Source organism: Mugil cephalus, chromosome 14, assembly GCF_022458985.1.
Source record: "Mugil cephalus isolate CIBA_MC_2020 chromosome 14, CIBA_Mcephalus_1.1, whole genome shotgun sequence".
Taxonomy (NCBI): domain Eukaryota; kingdom Metazoa; phylum Chordata; class Actinopteri; order Mugiliformes; family Mugilidae; genus Mugil; species Mugil cephalus.
Genome location: NC_061783.1, coordinates 18,905,064 through 18,923,222, shown reverse-complemented (window position 1 = coordinate 18,923,222; position 18,159 = coordinate 18,905,064). Strand labels below are relative to the sequence as shown.

General features: G+C 41.5%; 4 protein-coding genes across 6 annotated transcripts; 3 read left to right on the top strand and 1 right to left on the bottom strand.

Annotated features, from left to right (window-relative positions):
* The first annotated feature begins 2,578 nt into the window (after positions 1 to 2,578).
* On the top strand, positions 2,579 to 8,143 carry tomm40l (translocase of outer mitochondrial membrane 40 homolog, like). 2 transcript variants are annotated; one of them, XM_047605994.1, is made up of 10 exons: positions 2,579 to 2,714; positions 4,084 to 4,298; positions 4,380 to 4,447; positions 5,094 to 5,186; positions 5,271 to 5,372; positions 5,463 to 5,568; positions 5,660 to 5,782; positions 5,875 to 5,951; positions 6,593 to 6,695; positions 7,413 to 8,143. In XM_047605994.1, exons 2-10 carry the CDS (start codon positions 4,085 to 4,087, stop codon positions 7,550 to 7,552), a joined length of 1,026 nt encoding a protein of 341 aa, XP_047461950.1. In that variant the 5' UTR covers positions 2,579 to 2,714; position 4,084; the 3' UTR covers positions 7,553 to 8,143. The 2 variants fall into 2 exon arrangements, with proteins under 2 accessions (XP_047461950.1, XP_047461951.1); XM_047605995.1 differs by having other exon boundaries at positions 2,709 to 2,767.
* Positions 8,144 to 8,532: 389 nt separating this feature from the next.
* On the bottom strand, positions 8,533 to 9,818 carry LOC125020570 (apolipoprotein A-IV-like). 2 transcript variants are annotated; one of them, XM_047605998.1, is made up of 4 exons: positions 9,711 to 9,818; positions 9,568 to 9,617; positions 9,324 to 9,474; positions 8,533 to 9,232 (listed from the first exon to the last, which is right to left on the bottom strand). In XM_047605998.1, the coding sequence occupies exons 2-4, from the start codon at positions 9,599 to 9,601 to the stop codon at positions 8,653 to 8,655; spliced, it is 765 nt and encodes a 254-aa protein (XP_047461954.1). In that variant the 5' UTR covers positions 9,602 to 9,617; positions 9,711 to 9,818; the 3' UTR covers positions 8,533 to 8,652. The 2 variants fall into 2 exon arrangements, with proteins under 2 accessions (XP_047461954.1, XP_047461955.1); XM_047605999.1 differs by having other exon boundaries at positions 9,568 to 9,623; positions 9,711 to 9,781.
* Positions 9,819 to 11,307: 1,489 nt separating this feature from the next.
* On the top strand, positions 11,308 to 12,643 carry LOC125020567 (apolipoprotein A-I-like). Its single transcript, XM_047605996.1, has 4 exons — positions 11,308 to 11,359; positions 11,434 to 11,484; positions 11,603 to 11,756; positions 11,867 to 12,643. The coding sequence occupies exons 1-4, from the start codon at positions 11,323 to 11,325 to the stop codon at positions 12,444 to 12,446; spliced, it is 822 nt and encodes a 273-aa protein (XP_047461952.1). The 5' UTR covers positions 11,308 to 11,322; the 3' UTR covers positions 12,447 to 12,643.
* A 2,245-nt stretch (positions 12,644 to 14,888) lies between these two features.
* apoea (apolipoprotein Ea) lies at positions 14,889 to 17,708 on the top strand. The gene is made up of 5 exons (XM_047605997.1): positions 14,889 to 14,983; positions 15,152 to 15,218; positions 15,760 to 15,910; positions 16,911 to 17,198; positions 17,287 to 17,708. The coding sequence occupies exons 2-5, from the start codon at positions 15,173 to 15,175 to the stop codon at positions 17,585 to 17,587; spliced, it is 786 nt and encodes a 261-aa protein (XP_047461953.1). The 5' UTR covers positions 14,889 to 14,983; positions 15,152 to 15,172; the 3' UTR covers positions 17,588 to 17,708.
* Positions 17,709 to 18,159: the final 451 nt, after the last annotated feature.

Here is an 18,159-nt window from a genome sequence, read left to right as displayed (position 1 = left end):
TGAGGGTAAAGTGTGTGTGTGAGGGAGATGTTGAGGTGTGTGAGGGTAAAGTGTGTGTGTGTGAGGGAGATGTTGAGGTGTGTGAGGGTAAAGTGTGTGTGTGTGAGGCCGAGTCATGTTAAGAGTCATTACGTTTACGTGCAGCTTCACCTGTGGAAACATCTGGAGGCTGCACGGAAACGTGCTGAACTTTCATGTACCGAGTTGTTCTGTGTAATTTTTTTTTTTTTTTTTTTTTTTTGTGCATAATGTCCGTTCGCTTGTTAACACTTGTCAGGGATGTGATCTTTTTCTTTTTTCTTTTTTCTTTTTAATTTCCAACACCCCCTTTTTCTTCAGGAGTTCACATTTGTGGACAAAGGAAAAAAAAGTAATTTCTAAGGTATTTTCCATTTTTTTTATTTCTCTCTATGTTTCCTGATCACATCCCTGTCGATCATTCCATCACCTCGTCTGTGACCCAGGAAGAGACTAAATTACAAACATTAATAACGAAGCCTGGGGGGGAAAAAAAACAATTAATCACAACTTTGGTTTATTTTGTAGCTCCAGTTTTGACCAAAAGTGACGACTAAATGAATAAAGCTGAGCTGAATGGTGAGATTACACGCTTTATTGTGGAGAGGAAATAAGAAAAAACCACCGGAGCCACAAAATAAACTTTCTTGGGGTGAACTTGGTCACAGAGGAGGTTATGATGAATGGATGTTTGTCATCTGGTGTTGTCAAGATGTTTTTCTTTTTGTGTACGTGTGTGTCTACACTCTGACCTGGAGTGCTGGCAGGGGGGGGTGGGTGGGTTGGGGGGGGGGATATTTGTCAGAAGTTAAAAATAAAATTAAAAAAAAAAAAAAAAAGGGAGGGGGGTGAGGATTTGGATATAAGACGGGATCGTTGCTCCTAGTAGGTGAAAACACCTTTAAACGAGTATTAATGGCTGAGGCGCCGCTAATATTTCTACTGTGCGTAGGTGAATTCGATCGGATCTCTACACGTGCTGCACTAACTCGCCCTCGCTGCAGGAGATTTTGTCCAAATTTTGAGAATAACATCACGACATTGATTCTAAATTGGCGACCGGTCGACATATTGGCTCAGTTAGTCCCTCGTTCTTCCTAAACCTGATTTCAAACCATTCTTCTTTTCGTCTTTTTGGGTTGTTCAGTCTTCTCTATACTTACTGGTACCTTGGTGGCCCTTTATCTACCAAAACTATTTTCAGTGCCATGTCCATTTTGGGCTTGATTTGGTGTATTTTCCTTCCTCCATTGTCCAATACATTTTTTATTTTATTTTTTTTTTCCCTTTTTGATGCCAACAGCATTAAAAAAAAAAAAAACAACTTGGTGAGAATTTTGATTTGGATGCAAAACATTGTGATGTTTTAATGCTTTTGTTTGTTTTTCCCTACACAATGCATCAGAGACGCACGAGGTTTTCCAGCGACTTGTGTCAGTAACTCTCTCCTCCACTGTTGTAACATGGAAAATACAAGCAGGGGCTTTAAAATACAATAAATTTGTCCTGAACTTTACTTTGTTGTCGGCTGTTTGATTTCCCACTTTTAAACTTTAAACTATGGTAAAATATCCTCCTGTATGAAATATAACCAGTGGTTTATTATTATAAAGTATCAAATAAAAAAGAACACCTTTATTTTAAATGAAGTGTAAGACGTTGAGTGGCTGCTACAAATATATAAACTGTTATATACAGTAGTTTTTTCTCACACACTTTGAGAATAAAGTCAACAAAACTATATTCTGGACTCGACTTTAGGAACAAAGAAATACCTTCTCTTTAAGCTACTACAAGCAGTAAATATAAAAAAAGAAATAAATTAATAAATAGCGGTGGCCCAAATAGTCTTCTATAGTCCAAAATATAGTTTCACCACTTCATCTAACTACCTGCTCAACATTTTGTAATAATCACATGTGCTGCCACTTGTTTCTCAACATTATATTTCAACAGTTTTCTTGACATTTTGTCATTTTTTGTAACATTTCGATTTTTTTCTCAACATTACATTTCGACTTTGTTCACGACTTTTCGATTTTTCTAGATATTGTATTCCGACTATTTTCTCTACTTTTTGTCGATATAATATAAAGGGAAATATATTTTATATCTCAATATTTTTCTCAACATTTCAACTTTTTGCTCAATATTGTATTTCGACTTTATTCTCAACGTTTTAACTTGTTTCTCTACTTTGTATTTTGACTATTTTCTTTACATTTTGCCTTTTTTTTGTCAACATTTTTCAAACAGTTTTTCTCGAAGTGCCTGATGAAAAAACAAATCTACCATTTCCCCCCTCGTGCGGTGCCCCCTCCTAATACTGTTCCGTAAGCCGTTTGACCTTGAAGCCGTTTCTTTATTTTTCTCTAGCCCCGCCCCCTAAACCCACGTGAAACGTCTCCGCCAATCAGAAGCCTCGGAATCCCGCGGCCCGCCCCTCTTATGCCGAGCTCACCTCTATTAACCAATGATGCGTGACTATGAGCCTTACATCATCAACGTGAAGCCCGGCCTCAGCTTCTCCAGACGTCAGAATGTGATTGACAGGTGACTCCGCCAATCATTTATCAGCCCCGCGGTGTCACATCCAATCACAGCGCGTTCTGAGGAAATGGGCGGGACACTCGCGTCTTCTTCGCTGGTGCGACTGCGGGCAACTTCCGCCTGCATCGTCCTCTGGAAACCACAACGTGAGTAGCCTTCGTTAGCTGTACGCTGTGTATAACGTGACATTTTAATGGATGTGAGTTTGCATGTTTGCTGCTTCTTTTTGGCGCATTATCTTCTTACACACTGCGCTTTCTTTGTCCGCCGTTAGCAGCAGATGCGTGTTTTTGGAAGCCGGGAAGCTACCCAGCAGGCTAGCTCAGGAGCTAGCTCGTCTAACGAGTCATGCTGGAGCAGATTTCATTCAAAATATTAGCAACAGCGAAACGAGAAACCAGCAGATCGTCGCCATTTACTCGTGATAAATTACAATCTCCACGTAGCGCCATTGGTATTTGAAATGAACCGGCCTGTCTTCTCTGCTAATGCTCTTAACTTCCAATGAATGAGTAGGAGCAGTGTGAAAGGTTAAAGGGACACACACCAATTCCACACATGGTGACTCAGTAATAGGTTGACATGTTGTTAATGTCTTCATTTGCTTTACAAACTCTTAAGAGAACAACCTAAATAATAGCTCCAGGGTTTTGCTGCCATCTTGTTTTAAATTTGTTTCCATAATCCTGTCAGTGGGGTCAGTATTGGGTTTTGTGGTGTGTCTCGCATGCATCTGATTTGGTTCTCAATGAAGTGAAAGTGCCACAAATTTGCAGGTCTCACATCCTTTAATGAGTCTATCAGACACAAACTAATGGATGCGACGCTACATTGTCGGTGCACTGTGTGTTTAACCCCCACACAATCAACCCTGTAGCTGTGCAAACATCTCTGTGTGTTGTCAGTCGACTCCCTCGTGGTGTGTAGTGGTACAGGCACCTGGGGCTGTGGTTCTGACTCCTTTCACAAGGTGAACGCTGAATTGGGGATTTTGTCATTTTTACTGCAAGTGGAGCTGCAAAAAAATGAGTTTGATTTTAATTGTTAGCTAAAGAACCCACCTAGTGAAGAAAATTACAAATTTGTGTGGGCTGTAATTGGTGCGATGTGCAGATGCTACATACCCAGCCAAGTACAGAGTGATTTGAAGATCAAAAGAAAGAAAAGAAGATCGAATCGGCTCTAATTTAATGTCTTAAATTAGATTTTTGTGACTTTTCTTTGTGCTGCAGGTTTTGATTTGGAAAACAATTTGAATATCTTGTTCTTTTCGTGTTAAATCTCTCTTGCAGCTCCCAAAAATTTGCCTGTTAAATTGTTCTGTGCTTCTGATTATCAGTATTTACATACTGTTTCTAGATCATATCTACATATCCACTGTGGGATAAGGCTAATCTTATCGCTAATTTTTCCCTCCTATGCTGATACACTTAAAAATAACTCGGCTTGTGGCAGCCCTGTCTTTGTTTTAACTGACTCACTTACTCTTACTTTGTTTCCTTCCTGGCTGCTCAGAATGGGCAGTGTTTTGGCTGCCAGCTCCCCCAACCCACCACCACCCTCGGCCCCCGGCGGGGCGGCTGCCCCCGGGCTGACGGTGCCGCCGGGCTTCGGGATGCCCCCGGTTTCTTCAGTCTTGGCGCCGGCTGCCTCCGGGCAGCAGCAGGACGAGGCGGAAAGCTCTTTGCCGAATCCGGGCGCCTTTGACGAGTGTCATCGCAAATGCAAAGGTGACGGGAGCAAAAATAACCGTTGATTCAAAGTGGGAGGAGATGCCGGTTTTACATCAGTGTTTGTTTTTTTGTCCTCAGAGGTTTTTCCTATGCAGATGGAAGGTGTCAGGCTAGTCGTCAACAAGGGCCTTAGCAACCACTTCCAGGTCAGTTAAGCTCCTTTAAACACATTAAACAACACGACTAAACCAATAAACATCTTTACAGCTCAGATAACTGTTCTCTTTGGAGTCAATTTGACCCCATTGAATGTTTACCTTCTCTAAATACATGAGTAACAACATTTTTTTACTAAATATTTAATCCAAAATGTGTTTAAAGTCCAGTCATATTTAATGATTTGTCCTAATTTGATGGGGACATTGGCCCCAATATAATATATATTATTATCATTGATAATAGTTTTTCATACCAAATGTTATAGGTAACAAGAATATGCACTTAGAAAAGATATAAAGCCACTTTAACATAATATTTCCAATTTGAGTCAGTCAGGATTTATGATGATCTGCTTATTTCTCTGTAGTCATGTAACAGGTAATGTGGATGGATATGTGTGGGGAATTGTTTTTACTTGAAGAACTAATTAGTTAGTCAACAAAGAAACATAAAGTAAGAGTTAAATTGACGCCAAGGATAAAAAGTGTAGTTAGGAGGGTTAAGATTTTAACCTGGAAAACATCTACTGAGCTTCTAGTTACTGAAAAGCACAGTAGAAAAGTTTCAGTGTGAATAAATAAATCCATAAATCCAGACGTTCTCCTCCTCCATCTTTAAATTGTTTGTGTACAGGTTAATCACAACGTGCTGCTGAGCACCACTGGAGATTCCACCTACAGGTTCGGCGCCACGTATGTTGGACTGAAGCAGACTGGACCAGCGGAGGTATGTGAATCTCACCTGAAAGACGTCAGCACCCTTCATTTGCTTCGACCTGTGATGTAAAAGCTCCCATCTTGTCGTTTGCAGTTTTTTCCCGTCATGGTGGGAGACATCGACAACAGCGGCAGCCTCAACGCCCAGATCATCCACCAGGTCACCAGCAGAATACGATCCAAAGTGGCCTTCCAGGTAAATCTTCTAACATTTGTTTTTTTGTTTGTTTTTTTTAACTGATTTCCGTCACTGTGCACTGTTGTTAAAAACGTGTCGCATCCGCAGACGCAACAACAAAAGTTTGTGAACTGGCAAGGAGACGCCGAGTTCAGGGGAAAAGATTTCACCGCGACGGTCACACTTGGAAATCCAGACGTCCTCGTCGGCTCTGGTGGGTTCATCAGTCGGTTTGTCTCCAGTGTGTCTCAAATGTCAAATGCTCGTATCTGTGTCTGATCTCCTCTGATTGTCTCACCTGTCAGGTATCGTGGTCACACACTACCTCCAGTCCATAACGCCGGCCCTGGCTCTGGGAGGGGAGCTGGTTTACCACCGCAGGCCAGGAGAGGAGGGCACAGTGATGTCTTTAGTTGGCAGATACACGGGTGAGACGCAGTTTAAAGACTGTGTGTTCAGTCTGAAGCAAAAATGTCACACATATTTACTTCTCCTCCTCCTCCTCCTCACATCGGTACAGGCAATAACTACATCGCCACGTTGACGCTCGGCGCAGCAGGAGCTCATGCGTCGTACTACCACAAAGCCAACGATCAGGTAACGACTTTGTCCTTTAAATCTCTTGTTCGTCTCAGGTTTGTGTGTTTACCTCCTGAGACCTGAGCTTGTGTTTGGGATGCATTTTTAATTTCTCTATTTATCTTTATTTGGGATTAGTAGGACCTAAGAATTAGAAAGGAGTGTATTTTTTTTTTGGGGTAAAATCTATGTCCTCATGTGTGGACACGGGGATTATTTTACTCAGTATTATAATAAAGTCACCAATATGTAACAAATTTGCAAATAATGAAGTCCCAATGTCCTCACTTGAGTACTTGCTAATTAGTGGAGTTATAGCTCGTTACTACTGATAAAATTTGCATGTCATATTAATCAAGAAAAGTTCATAAACATGAATAAACAAGAATCAACTGTAAAGTCTGATGGTTTTGTACCTTTTCCAGTTTGGTTTAGCAATCGACTGTGGAATGAATCAGCTGAAATTATATGAGGATAAAAGTTTAAATGGTGCCACAAACCTAAAACTTAATGTCCCCATATGAGGACGCAGGGTCTCAGGAGGTTATTTAAAGTGTCCTGGAGCTGAATTCTTCAGCTTTTAAACAGACAAAAAAAGGTGATTTAAACGTGACTTACTCTGACATCTCATCATATTTTCTGTCTCTGCTCGTCAACAGTTGCAGGTCGGCGTGGAGTTCGAGGCCAGTGCGCGCATGCAGGACACCAGTGTGTCGTTTGGCTACCAGCTAGATGTGCCTAAAGCTAATTTACAGTTTAAAGGTATGACGCGAATCTGTTGCTCTGGTTACTTGTGCGCCCACTCAGCTCATCATGACCAACACACGTATTACTGGTTATTTATGCAATAAAAAAAAAAGGTACAACAATAACAGGCACACATTCAGTCGGGTAGTACCTCTCATTTATTGAAGAAATAGCCATTTGTGGAAAAATTTGACTGTACATCCTTTTAAAGTGGATGTAATTTTCACAAGTTTTAAAAAGAAACTTCACATCTTTGAGCCACTGGGAGATAGGAGCATATTTAACAGACTTCCAGTGAAACAATAACGAACAAACATAACAAGCAGAGTGCAGAGTTAGAGAAATATGCCAAGCCAAAGGTTCATTTATGTGGGTGATGACCAAATATGTATATCACGATATTTTTCAAAATCCTGACGGTATCACAGTATTTTTCATTTTTTTTCATGTATAATCCCATGTTCACAACATTTTCTACTGGTTGAGAGAGGAATTAATGCAGTAGAATGGACTATTTTACTGTGATGATTAGTAAATACTGTAGAATAATCTGACACTAGTGGTAAAACAGGTTTGCATGAGTTAGCACTGACCACTGATGTGGAAATCTGGGGACATTAACAGCTACAGATTAAAAATAAATAAAAAAAGTAAAACGTTATCAGGATGAAATGAAGAAATGGGGACAATTTAAATCATATTCATTCAAGAAATAAACTCTTCCTCCTCCAGGTTCAGTAGACAGTAACTGGGTCGTCGGTGCGACGTTAGAAAAGAAGCTCCTGCCGCTGCCGCTCTCCCTCGTCCTCTGCTCCTTCCTCAACCACCGCAAGAACAAGTTCCAGTGCGGCTTCGGCGTCACCATCGGTTAGACCGACCATCGGACCGACCGACCGACCGTCGGGCCGACCGGTCCCCGGGTCACGGTCCAGCTCTGGACGAACAGACTGTGTCACTCTGCCGGTGGCCCCATCACCTCAGTCCGTCTGTTTTGTCGGTAGATTCGACTGTTATTTGTTTATTTTTTCATCATGTGGTGAATAGATGCTAATAATTTAAATCTCAAGATATGAATCCCCTGAATGATCTTTAACGAACGGGATCGGCCGGATATTAACCGGCCGCGGACTCTCGACACGAAAACAATAGGCGACACATTAGAAGACGACGCAGCGCTCTTTATGTCCATCCTTTAATTCAGTGCCTGTCACGTTTATGTTCTTTTGTTTGAATTTTATTCCTGTTGTTTTTTCTTTCTTCTTTTCCTCTTTACTTTTTTTTTTTTTTTTTTTTTTTACTGTAAAGTGTCTCGGTGTGCAGTGAATGAAATCATTTGATTGTTTAACAGTGATTTATTGGTTACAGACAAGTTTACCAGCGGTTAGAAAAAGGAGTGTACTGTACTATAATGTATGTCATGTTCTCAGTCCATCACTTGATTCATTGCCTTTTTTTTTTATGTTGCAAACATAAGGAACCGTATATATGAACCTGTATATACCTCTTGGGAACTGATAAATACCATTTCTTACAAAAAAAACAATAGCTGTGTTGTTGTCTTTTCATTGATGGTGTGAATTGATCCCAGATATAGTCACACATATTATTAATGGAGATTAAACTACAAAACTGACATAATTGTATGTAAAATTGATGGAAAGTGGGAAAAACGTACACATCATATATGAGGGACATGAAAAGCCTCTTCTACTTCTCCACTAGTTGATTTATTTTAAATTTTTAACCAAAGCAAGAATGAAACTACATAAATTTAATTGTTCGAGACTGTTAATAAAATATTTTTTGAGCTGATCTTCTGCAAATAATGAATCATTAGACCGTAAACAAGTTCTTTGTGTTCACTTCAAGCTTTATTTGTGCAAGTATTCAAGACAAAAGACATTCAGAAGTTTTTCTTTAACAAAATAAAGAGATTAAAATAAATATTAATTGTGTGGATGCCAAGGTTTGTTTACTGGGCGATCTTGGTGAAGGACTCCCACAGAGCAGTCAGCTGAGCCTGCAGGTCCTGAGCGCTGGAGTCCATCTTGGCCCTCAGCTCCTCCCCGTATGGAGCCAGTCTCTCCTGGATCTCCTGGCTCTTCTGCACCAGCTGGGCCTCGAAGGTCTTGGTCAGGGGGATCATGGTCTGCTGAAAGTCCTCCAGGCTCTGCTCCATCTTCTGCTTCATCTCCTCGGTGTAGGGAACCATCTGGGCCTGCATCTGGGCCACGCTCTGATCCAGCTGAACCTTCAGCTCCTGGCTCTTCTGCAGCATCAGGGCCTTCAGGGCCTCCGGGTCCATGGCCTCGGCGTAGGGGGCGGACTCCTTCTTCAGCTCCTCCACCTTGCTCTGGAGGCTGGCCACCAGCTCCTGGGCGTAGGGCTGCAGGCTGGCGCTCGCGGCGTCCAGGTCCTTCTCCAGACGAGCCTTCAGCTGCTCCGTCTGCTGGGAGAACTGGGCCATGTAGTCCTGGGTGAGGGGGCCGGCCTGAGTGCGCAGAGCCTCCACGTACTGAGTGACTGTGTCGGCGCTCTGGGAGATCTTCACACTTTAAAAAAAATAAAAAAGAGTAAATAAATCAGGTATTACACTAAAACTTTTCCTCATATTTCTAAAGTCGTTCTGTTATCAGCTCTTACTTGACTTGCTGTCCCATCTCAGACTCCCTGATCTGCTTCAGGGACTCCTCGGCGGTCTGCGTCGCCTTGGCAACGTAGTCCCAGAAAGCATCTTTCACCATCTCCATGTTGCTCTTGGGCGGCTCCTGCCACAAGAGGTTTGCGTTGCAAACTGTGGACGAAGCAAGCGGATTAGTTTCCACTAAATTTCCACGTCTAAAGCAGATTTTAAATCCAAAAATCCAAAAAGGAAAAATGAACTCACCAGAGAAAAGAGCGAGAACTGCGAGTACCTTCATGATTGGGCCTTAATTGCTGTCGGGATAAATAAAATGAACGTTTAGTTTAAAAAAAAAATAAAAAAATCTGACTTTAGAGACGACGCTTTGAGAAAGGAAGATGTTTTACCTTGCAGATGCAGCTGGTTTCTCCTCGTGTCACCGTGTCTGAAGACGTGTGTCGTGCTCTCGGCTGTTCTCAGGTTTTTATAGTCGTCCTGGAGGCTAAAGTCCGTCCGTCGCTGCCCCGCTGGACAGACTCTAGTCACCATTGTCACTCCACGTCATTACATGAGTGTCATCCTGTGAATCATAATTGGGGACAAGCGAATCCGAAACTTCATCCCGTGGAGCAGCTGCTGAATAAAGTAAAGTACAAGTCGCACAAATCATTTTCTGGACACATAACAGCATCATATCCTATTTTTTTGTTTCTCAGGTAAACTCACCAGTATTAAAGAGGTTGTCAGATCAAAACTATAAGTCTCACTTTAAGGTGATGGGTGAAAAAAGCTGAAAAAAGGTGGGAACAACACAGTGTCTCCTGAGTGGAATTTAAAGTGTGAAATAGTTGTTTAAATAATAAAACATAGTCTGTGAATGAGTCAGTTGCCACTTAAAATGGATAAAATTTAATTTTAGAAGAGAAAGTGTCAGAACACGGGAAAGGTTTTGGTGGCGTGGGAGTGTCTGAAGTAACACGTCTGTTTGAGACGCAGAGTTGCCCTAAAACAGGTTGAATTTGCAAATATCTTTGAAAACCTTTCCCCTACACCATCCTGACCTCACATCCTACATCCTACATCCTTCTCCTGGCTGCACATAAATTGAAATCAGACATTTTTTGATCTACAGGACCAAACGTGTTGTTGGGATATGTGAGGACCTATCACCTTCTTGAGGCGTCGTGGGCCGAACTTAACGAAGTGAAGTATTTGTTTCACGCTTTTCGCACGAGCCTAAAGCAACATAAGATGTGAGTTCTGTCTCGGTACGTTTTCTGTTTGGTTAAATCATCTGTTCGTTGGGAACGTGTTTAACTTCATCTACTACTTTTAGCTTCTGCGAAACCTCGTCACCTCGTCACCTCGTCACCAAGTTCGTCACCAGAAAACAGCGGGATGTTTACTTCTTATCTTATCAGTTTGTTGCACAGAGAAAATGTTCTTCTTTCCGTTTACAGGTCGGATGGACCGGCTCAAAGTCCTGCTCACACCTCGCTGACCGGGTTTGTCACTGGAGTGAAATCAATCATGAAGTCACTGTGGAGTAATCAATAAAATGTCACAACACACTGAAATGCTCATTTAACATAGTCCTATCTCCACATAGCTGATACATGTTTAATCTAAATGATAAAAAATGTGTCTTTTCTTTAATTTTAGTTTGAGTGTTTAGTTTTTTTTGGGGGGGGTTGGTGTCATTTCAAACTTAAATTTCATTGTTTCTTTTTTATTAAAACCTGTCACGTTATTAATAATATGCAGCCCATATAGTGTCATAGGGCTTTTTATGATTAAACATGAGGTAAAATTTAATCTTGATTGAGTTAGAAAGCATCTCAAACAGACAAACTACACATAGAATGGCGTCAATAACAGAAAAATGTCCCTAAATAGTCCCTGACTCATGTGTCTTTGGCCGGTTGTGATGTGGAGGCAGTGGTGACAGCACGGCACTCACAGCTGGACTTTACTCCTCTGTCTCCTCCGTACGACTCCTCTGCCTATATATACTCAGGCATGAGAGAGAGCCCACACCCACAGTGTTCAACCACAGGTAAGACACGTCTATTTCACTTCTCCTGACTTAGAAACAACCACAAAGGCATTAATGTTGTTTCCTCTCTGCAGCCGTTTCAGTCATGAAGGTCCTCGTGGTGCTCGCCCTGGCAGTCTTCACCGGTGAGGAGGATTTTGCAACTATGATGATCAATTAATGAATGAATTAATTGATAATTTAACCTAAAACGAGAAGCAATCGTTGCAAACATTAAAGTTCTTCCCCCCTCTGATCTCTCAGCCGGCTGTAATGCCAACATCGTGTGGCAGAGCCAGCCCAAACAACAGGTCGACATGGTGAAAGATGCTTTCTGGGACTACGTTGCCAGGGCGACGCAGACCGCCGAGGGCTCCCTGGAGCAGATCAGAGAGTCGGAGCTGGGAAAGGAAGTGAAGTAAGGACTCTCAGTGATCTCTGAGTGCGCTTTTCTTGCTTGATTTTTTTTAGTTTTTAGCTCAAAAATGATGCATGCATAATGACAATCCTGGGTCCTGTCCTCTGCAGCATCTTCATCGCAACCAGCACCGACGTCGTGAACAGGTTCACCGACAACCTGCGCGCTCAGGCCGCCCCCGTCACCCGGGACCTCCTGACTAAGTTCTCCCAGCAGACGGAGCAGCTGAAGGCTCGTCTGGAGAAGGATCTGTCGGCGGTGGGAGCCAGCCTGCAGCCCTACGCCGAGGAGCTGGTGGCCGAACTCCAGAGCAAAGTGTCCGGGCTGAGCGGAGACGCCGCCCCCTACGCCGAGGCCATGGACCCGGAGGCCCTGAAGGCCTTGGTGCTGCAGAAGAGCCAGGAGCTGAAGGTTCAGCTGGATCAGAGCGTGGCCCAGATGCAGGCCCAGATGGTTCCCTACACCGAGGAGATGAAGCAGAGGATGGAGCAGAGCCTGGAGGACTTTCAGCAGAGCATGATCCCCCTGACCAAGACCTTCGAGGCCCAGCTGGTGCAGAAGAGCCAGGAGATCCAGGAGAAACTGGCTCCATACGGGGAGGAGCTGAAGGCCAAGCTGGACTCCAGCGCTCAGGACCTGCAGGAGCAGCTACAATCTCTGTGGAAGTCCTTCTCTAAACTGACACAGTAAATGGAGTTATGGGACAGAAAAACAAGTGCAATACCTCATTTTCCATGTTTTTGTCAGTGACTTGTCACTGGTTTGTCCTCTGTGTTACTGGTTACCTCTAAAGTGTGTTAAATAAAAAAAAGCTTCTTTGAATTTTTGGACTTTTTTTTGTTGGTGTTTGAAAATGAATATGCAAATAAAGGTTCATAAACATCTCAGAAGGTTTGTGGCTGTTACTGTCCAACTTTGAGAAACGAGATTAAAGCCAGACTTCTTCAGCCTTTTAAATTAAAAGCTGGATTCGCAAGAGTAAAGGTGCACCAGAACATTATTGTATTGCAGCGACTAGTTTTGTTGAGACCACTTTATTTGTCCTGTAGCTTTGGTTTCATGAGTGACACTCGTCATCTACCAGACGTATTCTTTCTGTGTTGCCTCGCTGCCTCTTTACTTAACCCTCTGTAGCCCTACTGGGCACTATATCTTTGGTGTGAAGCCCAGACTTCAGTCTAAAAGATAATTTGTCACACCAGAGAGAAGTTGAGTTAACCCTCATCCTTAGGAAGAAGCTTTTTCTTCTTCGTCTACCTTCATGTCCTCCTTCTCTACCTCCTCTTTGATCTTCCTCTAGAAGACTTTCCCTCCTCTGAACTTTATCTCTGAAACATCTCACATGAGCCGAGTTGCATCTACTTAATGCTGACTTGAAGGAGGTCAATACAAATGCAACTGTTTTACATTAAATAAATTTGTAACCTTTGTTTATGTCACACGTTAGTTTGGGATTATTTTAAGGATGCGTTTTTATTGGTATAATTTATGCTGTGCATTTAATTATTGTTTTAGGACTTTATTTCTTAATTATTTTCTTCATTTCACTTTATTTGCATGTTTATTATTTCTACTTTCTGTTAATATCTCAACCCTCTTATAGAATAGTTTGAGTTACGACCTTATTTGTTTTTTACGGTGGGACAATTCGAGGTGTGTGTGCAGGTAAGAGAAGACAAATAAAGTTGTGTGCGCACTGTCCTGACGTGTTGGTGTAGCATAAAAAAAGTTAATTTATTTTACTTTTCTGTTTCATCTGGAAGTGAACGTTTGCCATGAGTGATAGAGAATAAGTGACGTTTGATTGAAGCCCAGTGTCTTTAAAACATGTTCACCCTCTTGGATGTTTTCCTTTTACTGCATAAACTGAATCATGGACACGATAGACTGGCTTTTCATGAGAACAAAACTACAAAAGAAAATGTTTCTCCAACGTAAGGTCAGTTAATTAAAAGTGTAACCCTGGTTTCTCACAATGGCCTCACACAGGCTCTCAGGTCTGTGGGTGTGATGCAGAAGTACAAGAATAAAATATGTTTTGCCCACTTGAAAACCCCAGTGATGTATCACATGCTGCTTACTGCTGGTGGCTAGGCTAGTTAGCTGCTGTCTTCTAGTGTTTTACTTCTGATCTTGGCAGAGGGTGGGGGGGAGTGTTGGTTAAAGTGTAGTTGCATGTCCCATCACTTCTTACCTGCTACTGTTGGCTAAGCTAGTTAGCTGGTGTCTTCTTGTTGGTTGCTAACCTGCTGGTTGGGTTTTCAGTTGCTGCTCTGCCCCAGAAGAAATAATAATTGAATAATCATTATTTGTACACAAAAAACAAATTCATAATTGAATTAAATCATAACCTGCTAAATTTTAAGGACAATGTACTGTACATAAGGTCATGCCAACCTGTTTGAAGAGTAACCTTTCAAAATAAAACGACCTATAATCATGTTTGTTTGTCACACTCATTCTGTATCGATTACATTAATTTATAGAGGCTAGACACAATGTACTCTGTTAATCATCTATCATTTATCTGATTTGTCTGGGTCAGGGGAATATTCCTTCCTCGTAAAGCAGCTCTGGTGTCTTTCATGTCCTTAATATGCTCTTCTTTTTATTATTAACATTTGAACCTGTACGTCTGTAGATGGTAAAGATATGTACTGATCTGTGTTAGAGGTCGCTGTCTCGGGGGGGGGGGGGGGGGGGGGGGGGGGGTTCTCACCTCATAAAGCCGTATGAATGAAACCTGCTGTCGTTAAAGCAGACTCTGAACCAGATCTGTTGGACGGTGACATCATGTAAAAGTGACTTTTGTCCTTTTCCCTGTTGTGTTATCAATCAGCGCTGTGACCGGAGAGGACGTGGTACAAACCACAGTTTTCTCTCATTATCTGAAGCTGCTGCCACACAATCACAAATTACTCAATTTAAAGTCCCCCACCCCCTCTCACCCACGCATGAAAAGATTGGGGTTGATGTGGGTTCTCCGGGGTGATTCCAGTCCTCTGAGGTGTCCCTGCGTTTTGTACTTTCAGCGTGCTACGTGGAGCCAAAACAACACACACAGCAATAAAAGATGACAACAACGCAGCTCCAGGTGGGAACTTCGGACGCAGGTCAGCGATCCTCCTCCAGACATTTATCGGATCGCATCTGTGACACCTGGACCGTATAAATACCGAGAGAGGAGCTGGGTCACAGTCACAGACGTCACAGGTCTCATCACAGAGGTAAGACGCAGCCTGTTAATTCATATTCTGTTTGTTTTTGTTTTTTTAAAGCTGCCTCCATTAAAACCACCATGGGAATTGTTCGTTTCTAACTTCGTAGAGAATCTGATTTGAATAAATGTGAATGGAAAAGTTAATTTAAAGTCTCTTTATTATAAAATATTGCAGGTGTACTTGTCCGTGGTCATCATGAAGGTGTTTGCACTAGTCCTCGCAGTCCTGGCAGTCATCTCAGGTGAGTTGAAAACCAAACAAAAAAAGATGAGTGAAAAATACAAATAGAATAAAATAACATTATAACATAAGTAAAAAATAAAATTCATATATGCGCAGTATAATATAAAGAATAGGCCTAGAATCTCCTAAAGATGACGGCATTTTATTTTTATTTATTTATTTTGTATTATTTTCTCATTTTGTAACCATTGCTAGTCATTTAATTTGGAAGATAATGAATCTGTACAATCATGTGAACATTTTAATCATGATATGTCAAAATACTCAGTTTGCAGTGCACGATATTAATATAGATTAAAAATGAATGATATTTAATCGTGATTAATCGTATTTCTTAGTGTGGAAGTCAAAGGTTTTTTTTTAAAAAAAAAAAAAAAAAAAAAAAACAATCCAATAACTTTTTGAAAATCTGGCAACCACACTTAAACGACGATATGATCTGAGTCCTCTTTTAAGGCTGGTCTGAAGAGAAACCTATAATGTTCAGAAACCGATTCAAAGCGTCTCTTTCCGTCTGCTTTTGTCTCCCACCAAACCAGGCTGCCATGCCAGAACTATCCCCCTGGACGAATGGAGGGAGTCCTGGGAAGACACAGTCGAGAAGTTTAAGGACTATTTCACCGCCCTGAACGAGAGGGTCGACGAGACTGTGCAGAAAATCAAGGGCTCCCAGATCAGCAGAGAGCTGGAGTGAGTAAACCGGTTCACTGTGGAACCAGACGATCAAACCGGTTTATTTACTCTGACGTGCATGTGACAGCAGACTCCGACATCAGAGACGATAATATCTGGCAATTTTCTGCTTTTATTTATAATACTCTGAATATATTATATGTTTAATAAGGCTCCTGCACAGTTCAAACTTTTGCATCATTTAATTAAACACTGAAATGTTGTACATTTTATTAAACTATATTTATGTGAGAGCCACAATGAGCAACTTTGCAGATTAAGACCACCAAACTGTTCAGAAGTAAAAGAGGCATGCAGCAATCTATGAATACGTTTATGTATTTAAAGTATTAAATATATAAAAGCACTTGTCCAGAAGAAAATACTAGATTATAAATTACATTATGACTCGTTAAACTCAATGATGATAAATTAGTTCTCCACCTTCTTTATATAAACTTAATACAACAAGAATGTGGGTTATGTGACCTTTCTTTAGTGTTCAGAGTTTGATAAACAGGTTTCAGGGAGGAGAGAGACGTCCAGAGCTTAGTCTTATCTTGAGTCCACCTCACCGTCTTTTATTACTTTAATCATTTATTGGATCTTTGTCGGCCTTTGATCTAATATGTGTTGATATCAGCATAGTTTCAGTATATAACAGAGGAAAACAGCAGAGGCTGCAAAATCTTTGGTTGATTAGACATTTGTTATATATATATATATATATATATATTTTAATTTTCCCCCACAAATTTAAATTTCTTTAAATACACGTTATTAACATGCAATGCAACATATTTTAGTAGAGGAATAAATTGAGACAGAAGATGTTGACGTCACCCTACTGCTGCACATGTATGAAATAAAATGAATGAATATTTCAACCTGTGTTGAAAGCAGGAACAATGTTGTTCCAGCTGGCTTTATTTTAACTTTGTATATACAGTGTATATCTTGGTTTTCTTTGCCCCAGTCCTCAAAAATATGAGTAAAACTGAACTCATCCACTCAACAGCACCCTGATCCAGGACAGCATGGCCGAGCTCACCATCTACAAGGACGACATGCAGACCAAGCTGGCCCCCTACGCCAAAGATGCCGCCGAGCGTCTGGGCAATGACCTGCAGCCCCTGGTCGACAAACTCCGCGACCACATGACAGAGGCCCGGGACCAGATGGACAAGTACAGCCAGGAGCTTCAGACCATGATGGAGCAGAACGCTGACGACGTCAGGACCAGGGTCTCAGCCTACACCCGCAAGATGAAGAAACGCCTCCAGAAGGACACCCAGGAGATCAAGAGGTGGGTTTTTTTTGTTTTCATTTATTTTATTACACTATGACAGATCTTCTGTGAGCTCCAACTCTAAACATCTCTGTTTCTGTCTCAGAAACATTGCGGACTACATCGAGGAGCTGCAGACCCGTGCCTCAGACAACATGGAGGACGTGAGGTCACGTGTCAACCCGTACTTCGCTCAGGTGCGCGACAACGCCCAGGCCAAGATCACCACCCTGAACGACCTGCTGAGGACCCAGATGGAGAACATGAAGAACAAGATCCAGACCACAGCCGAGGACATCAAAGACCGCATGGAGGACACCGCCGAGGACTTCCGCACCACCATGCAGGGGAAGATGGAGCATCTCCGCACCTGGTTTCAGCCTTACGTCTCCATGTTCACCATGTAAAGCCCATAATCAGTCTGGACGGCTTTGTTATTCATCACTACCTAAACTAAAGCTGCTTCTTTGTGAATGGTTTGACGAAAGTCATCAATAAAAACACTGGTCCTCAATAATCTGTCCTAAACCTCTTGTCATGGTTGTTTTCTTTGAATCTCACAGCACATTCAACTCATTGCTCTCATTGCATCTAAAGTTAAAATGTAGTTTAATTTTGAAACATAAAAACATAAAATATTTATATACACATTTTCAACACTGATGGTGAAACACTATGTTAAAACTTCAACATAACCCTTATGCTGGGATTATTAAATTTTGTTCTTTTATTCTCACTGCTTTAATAAACCAGAATCACACGGCAGATGCTCCTTAGCTGCTGCACTTTATTTATCTGTTATACAAAAGAGCTACATCACTGTGTGCTGGTCTTATAAATCAGTGCATAGAAAATGATGAACATATTAAAATTATATTTTTGTTAACATGCTATGAAATCAAAGGTCTGATTACCTTCAAGAAGGTTTTCATTTTATTTAAAAACACATATAAATAATTTATTTTGAGTTAATAAAATC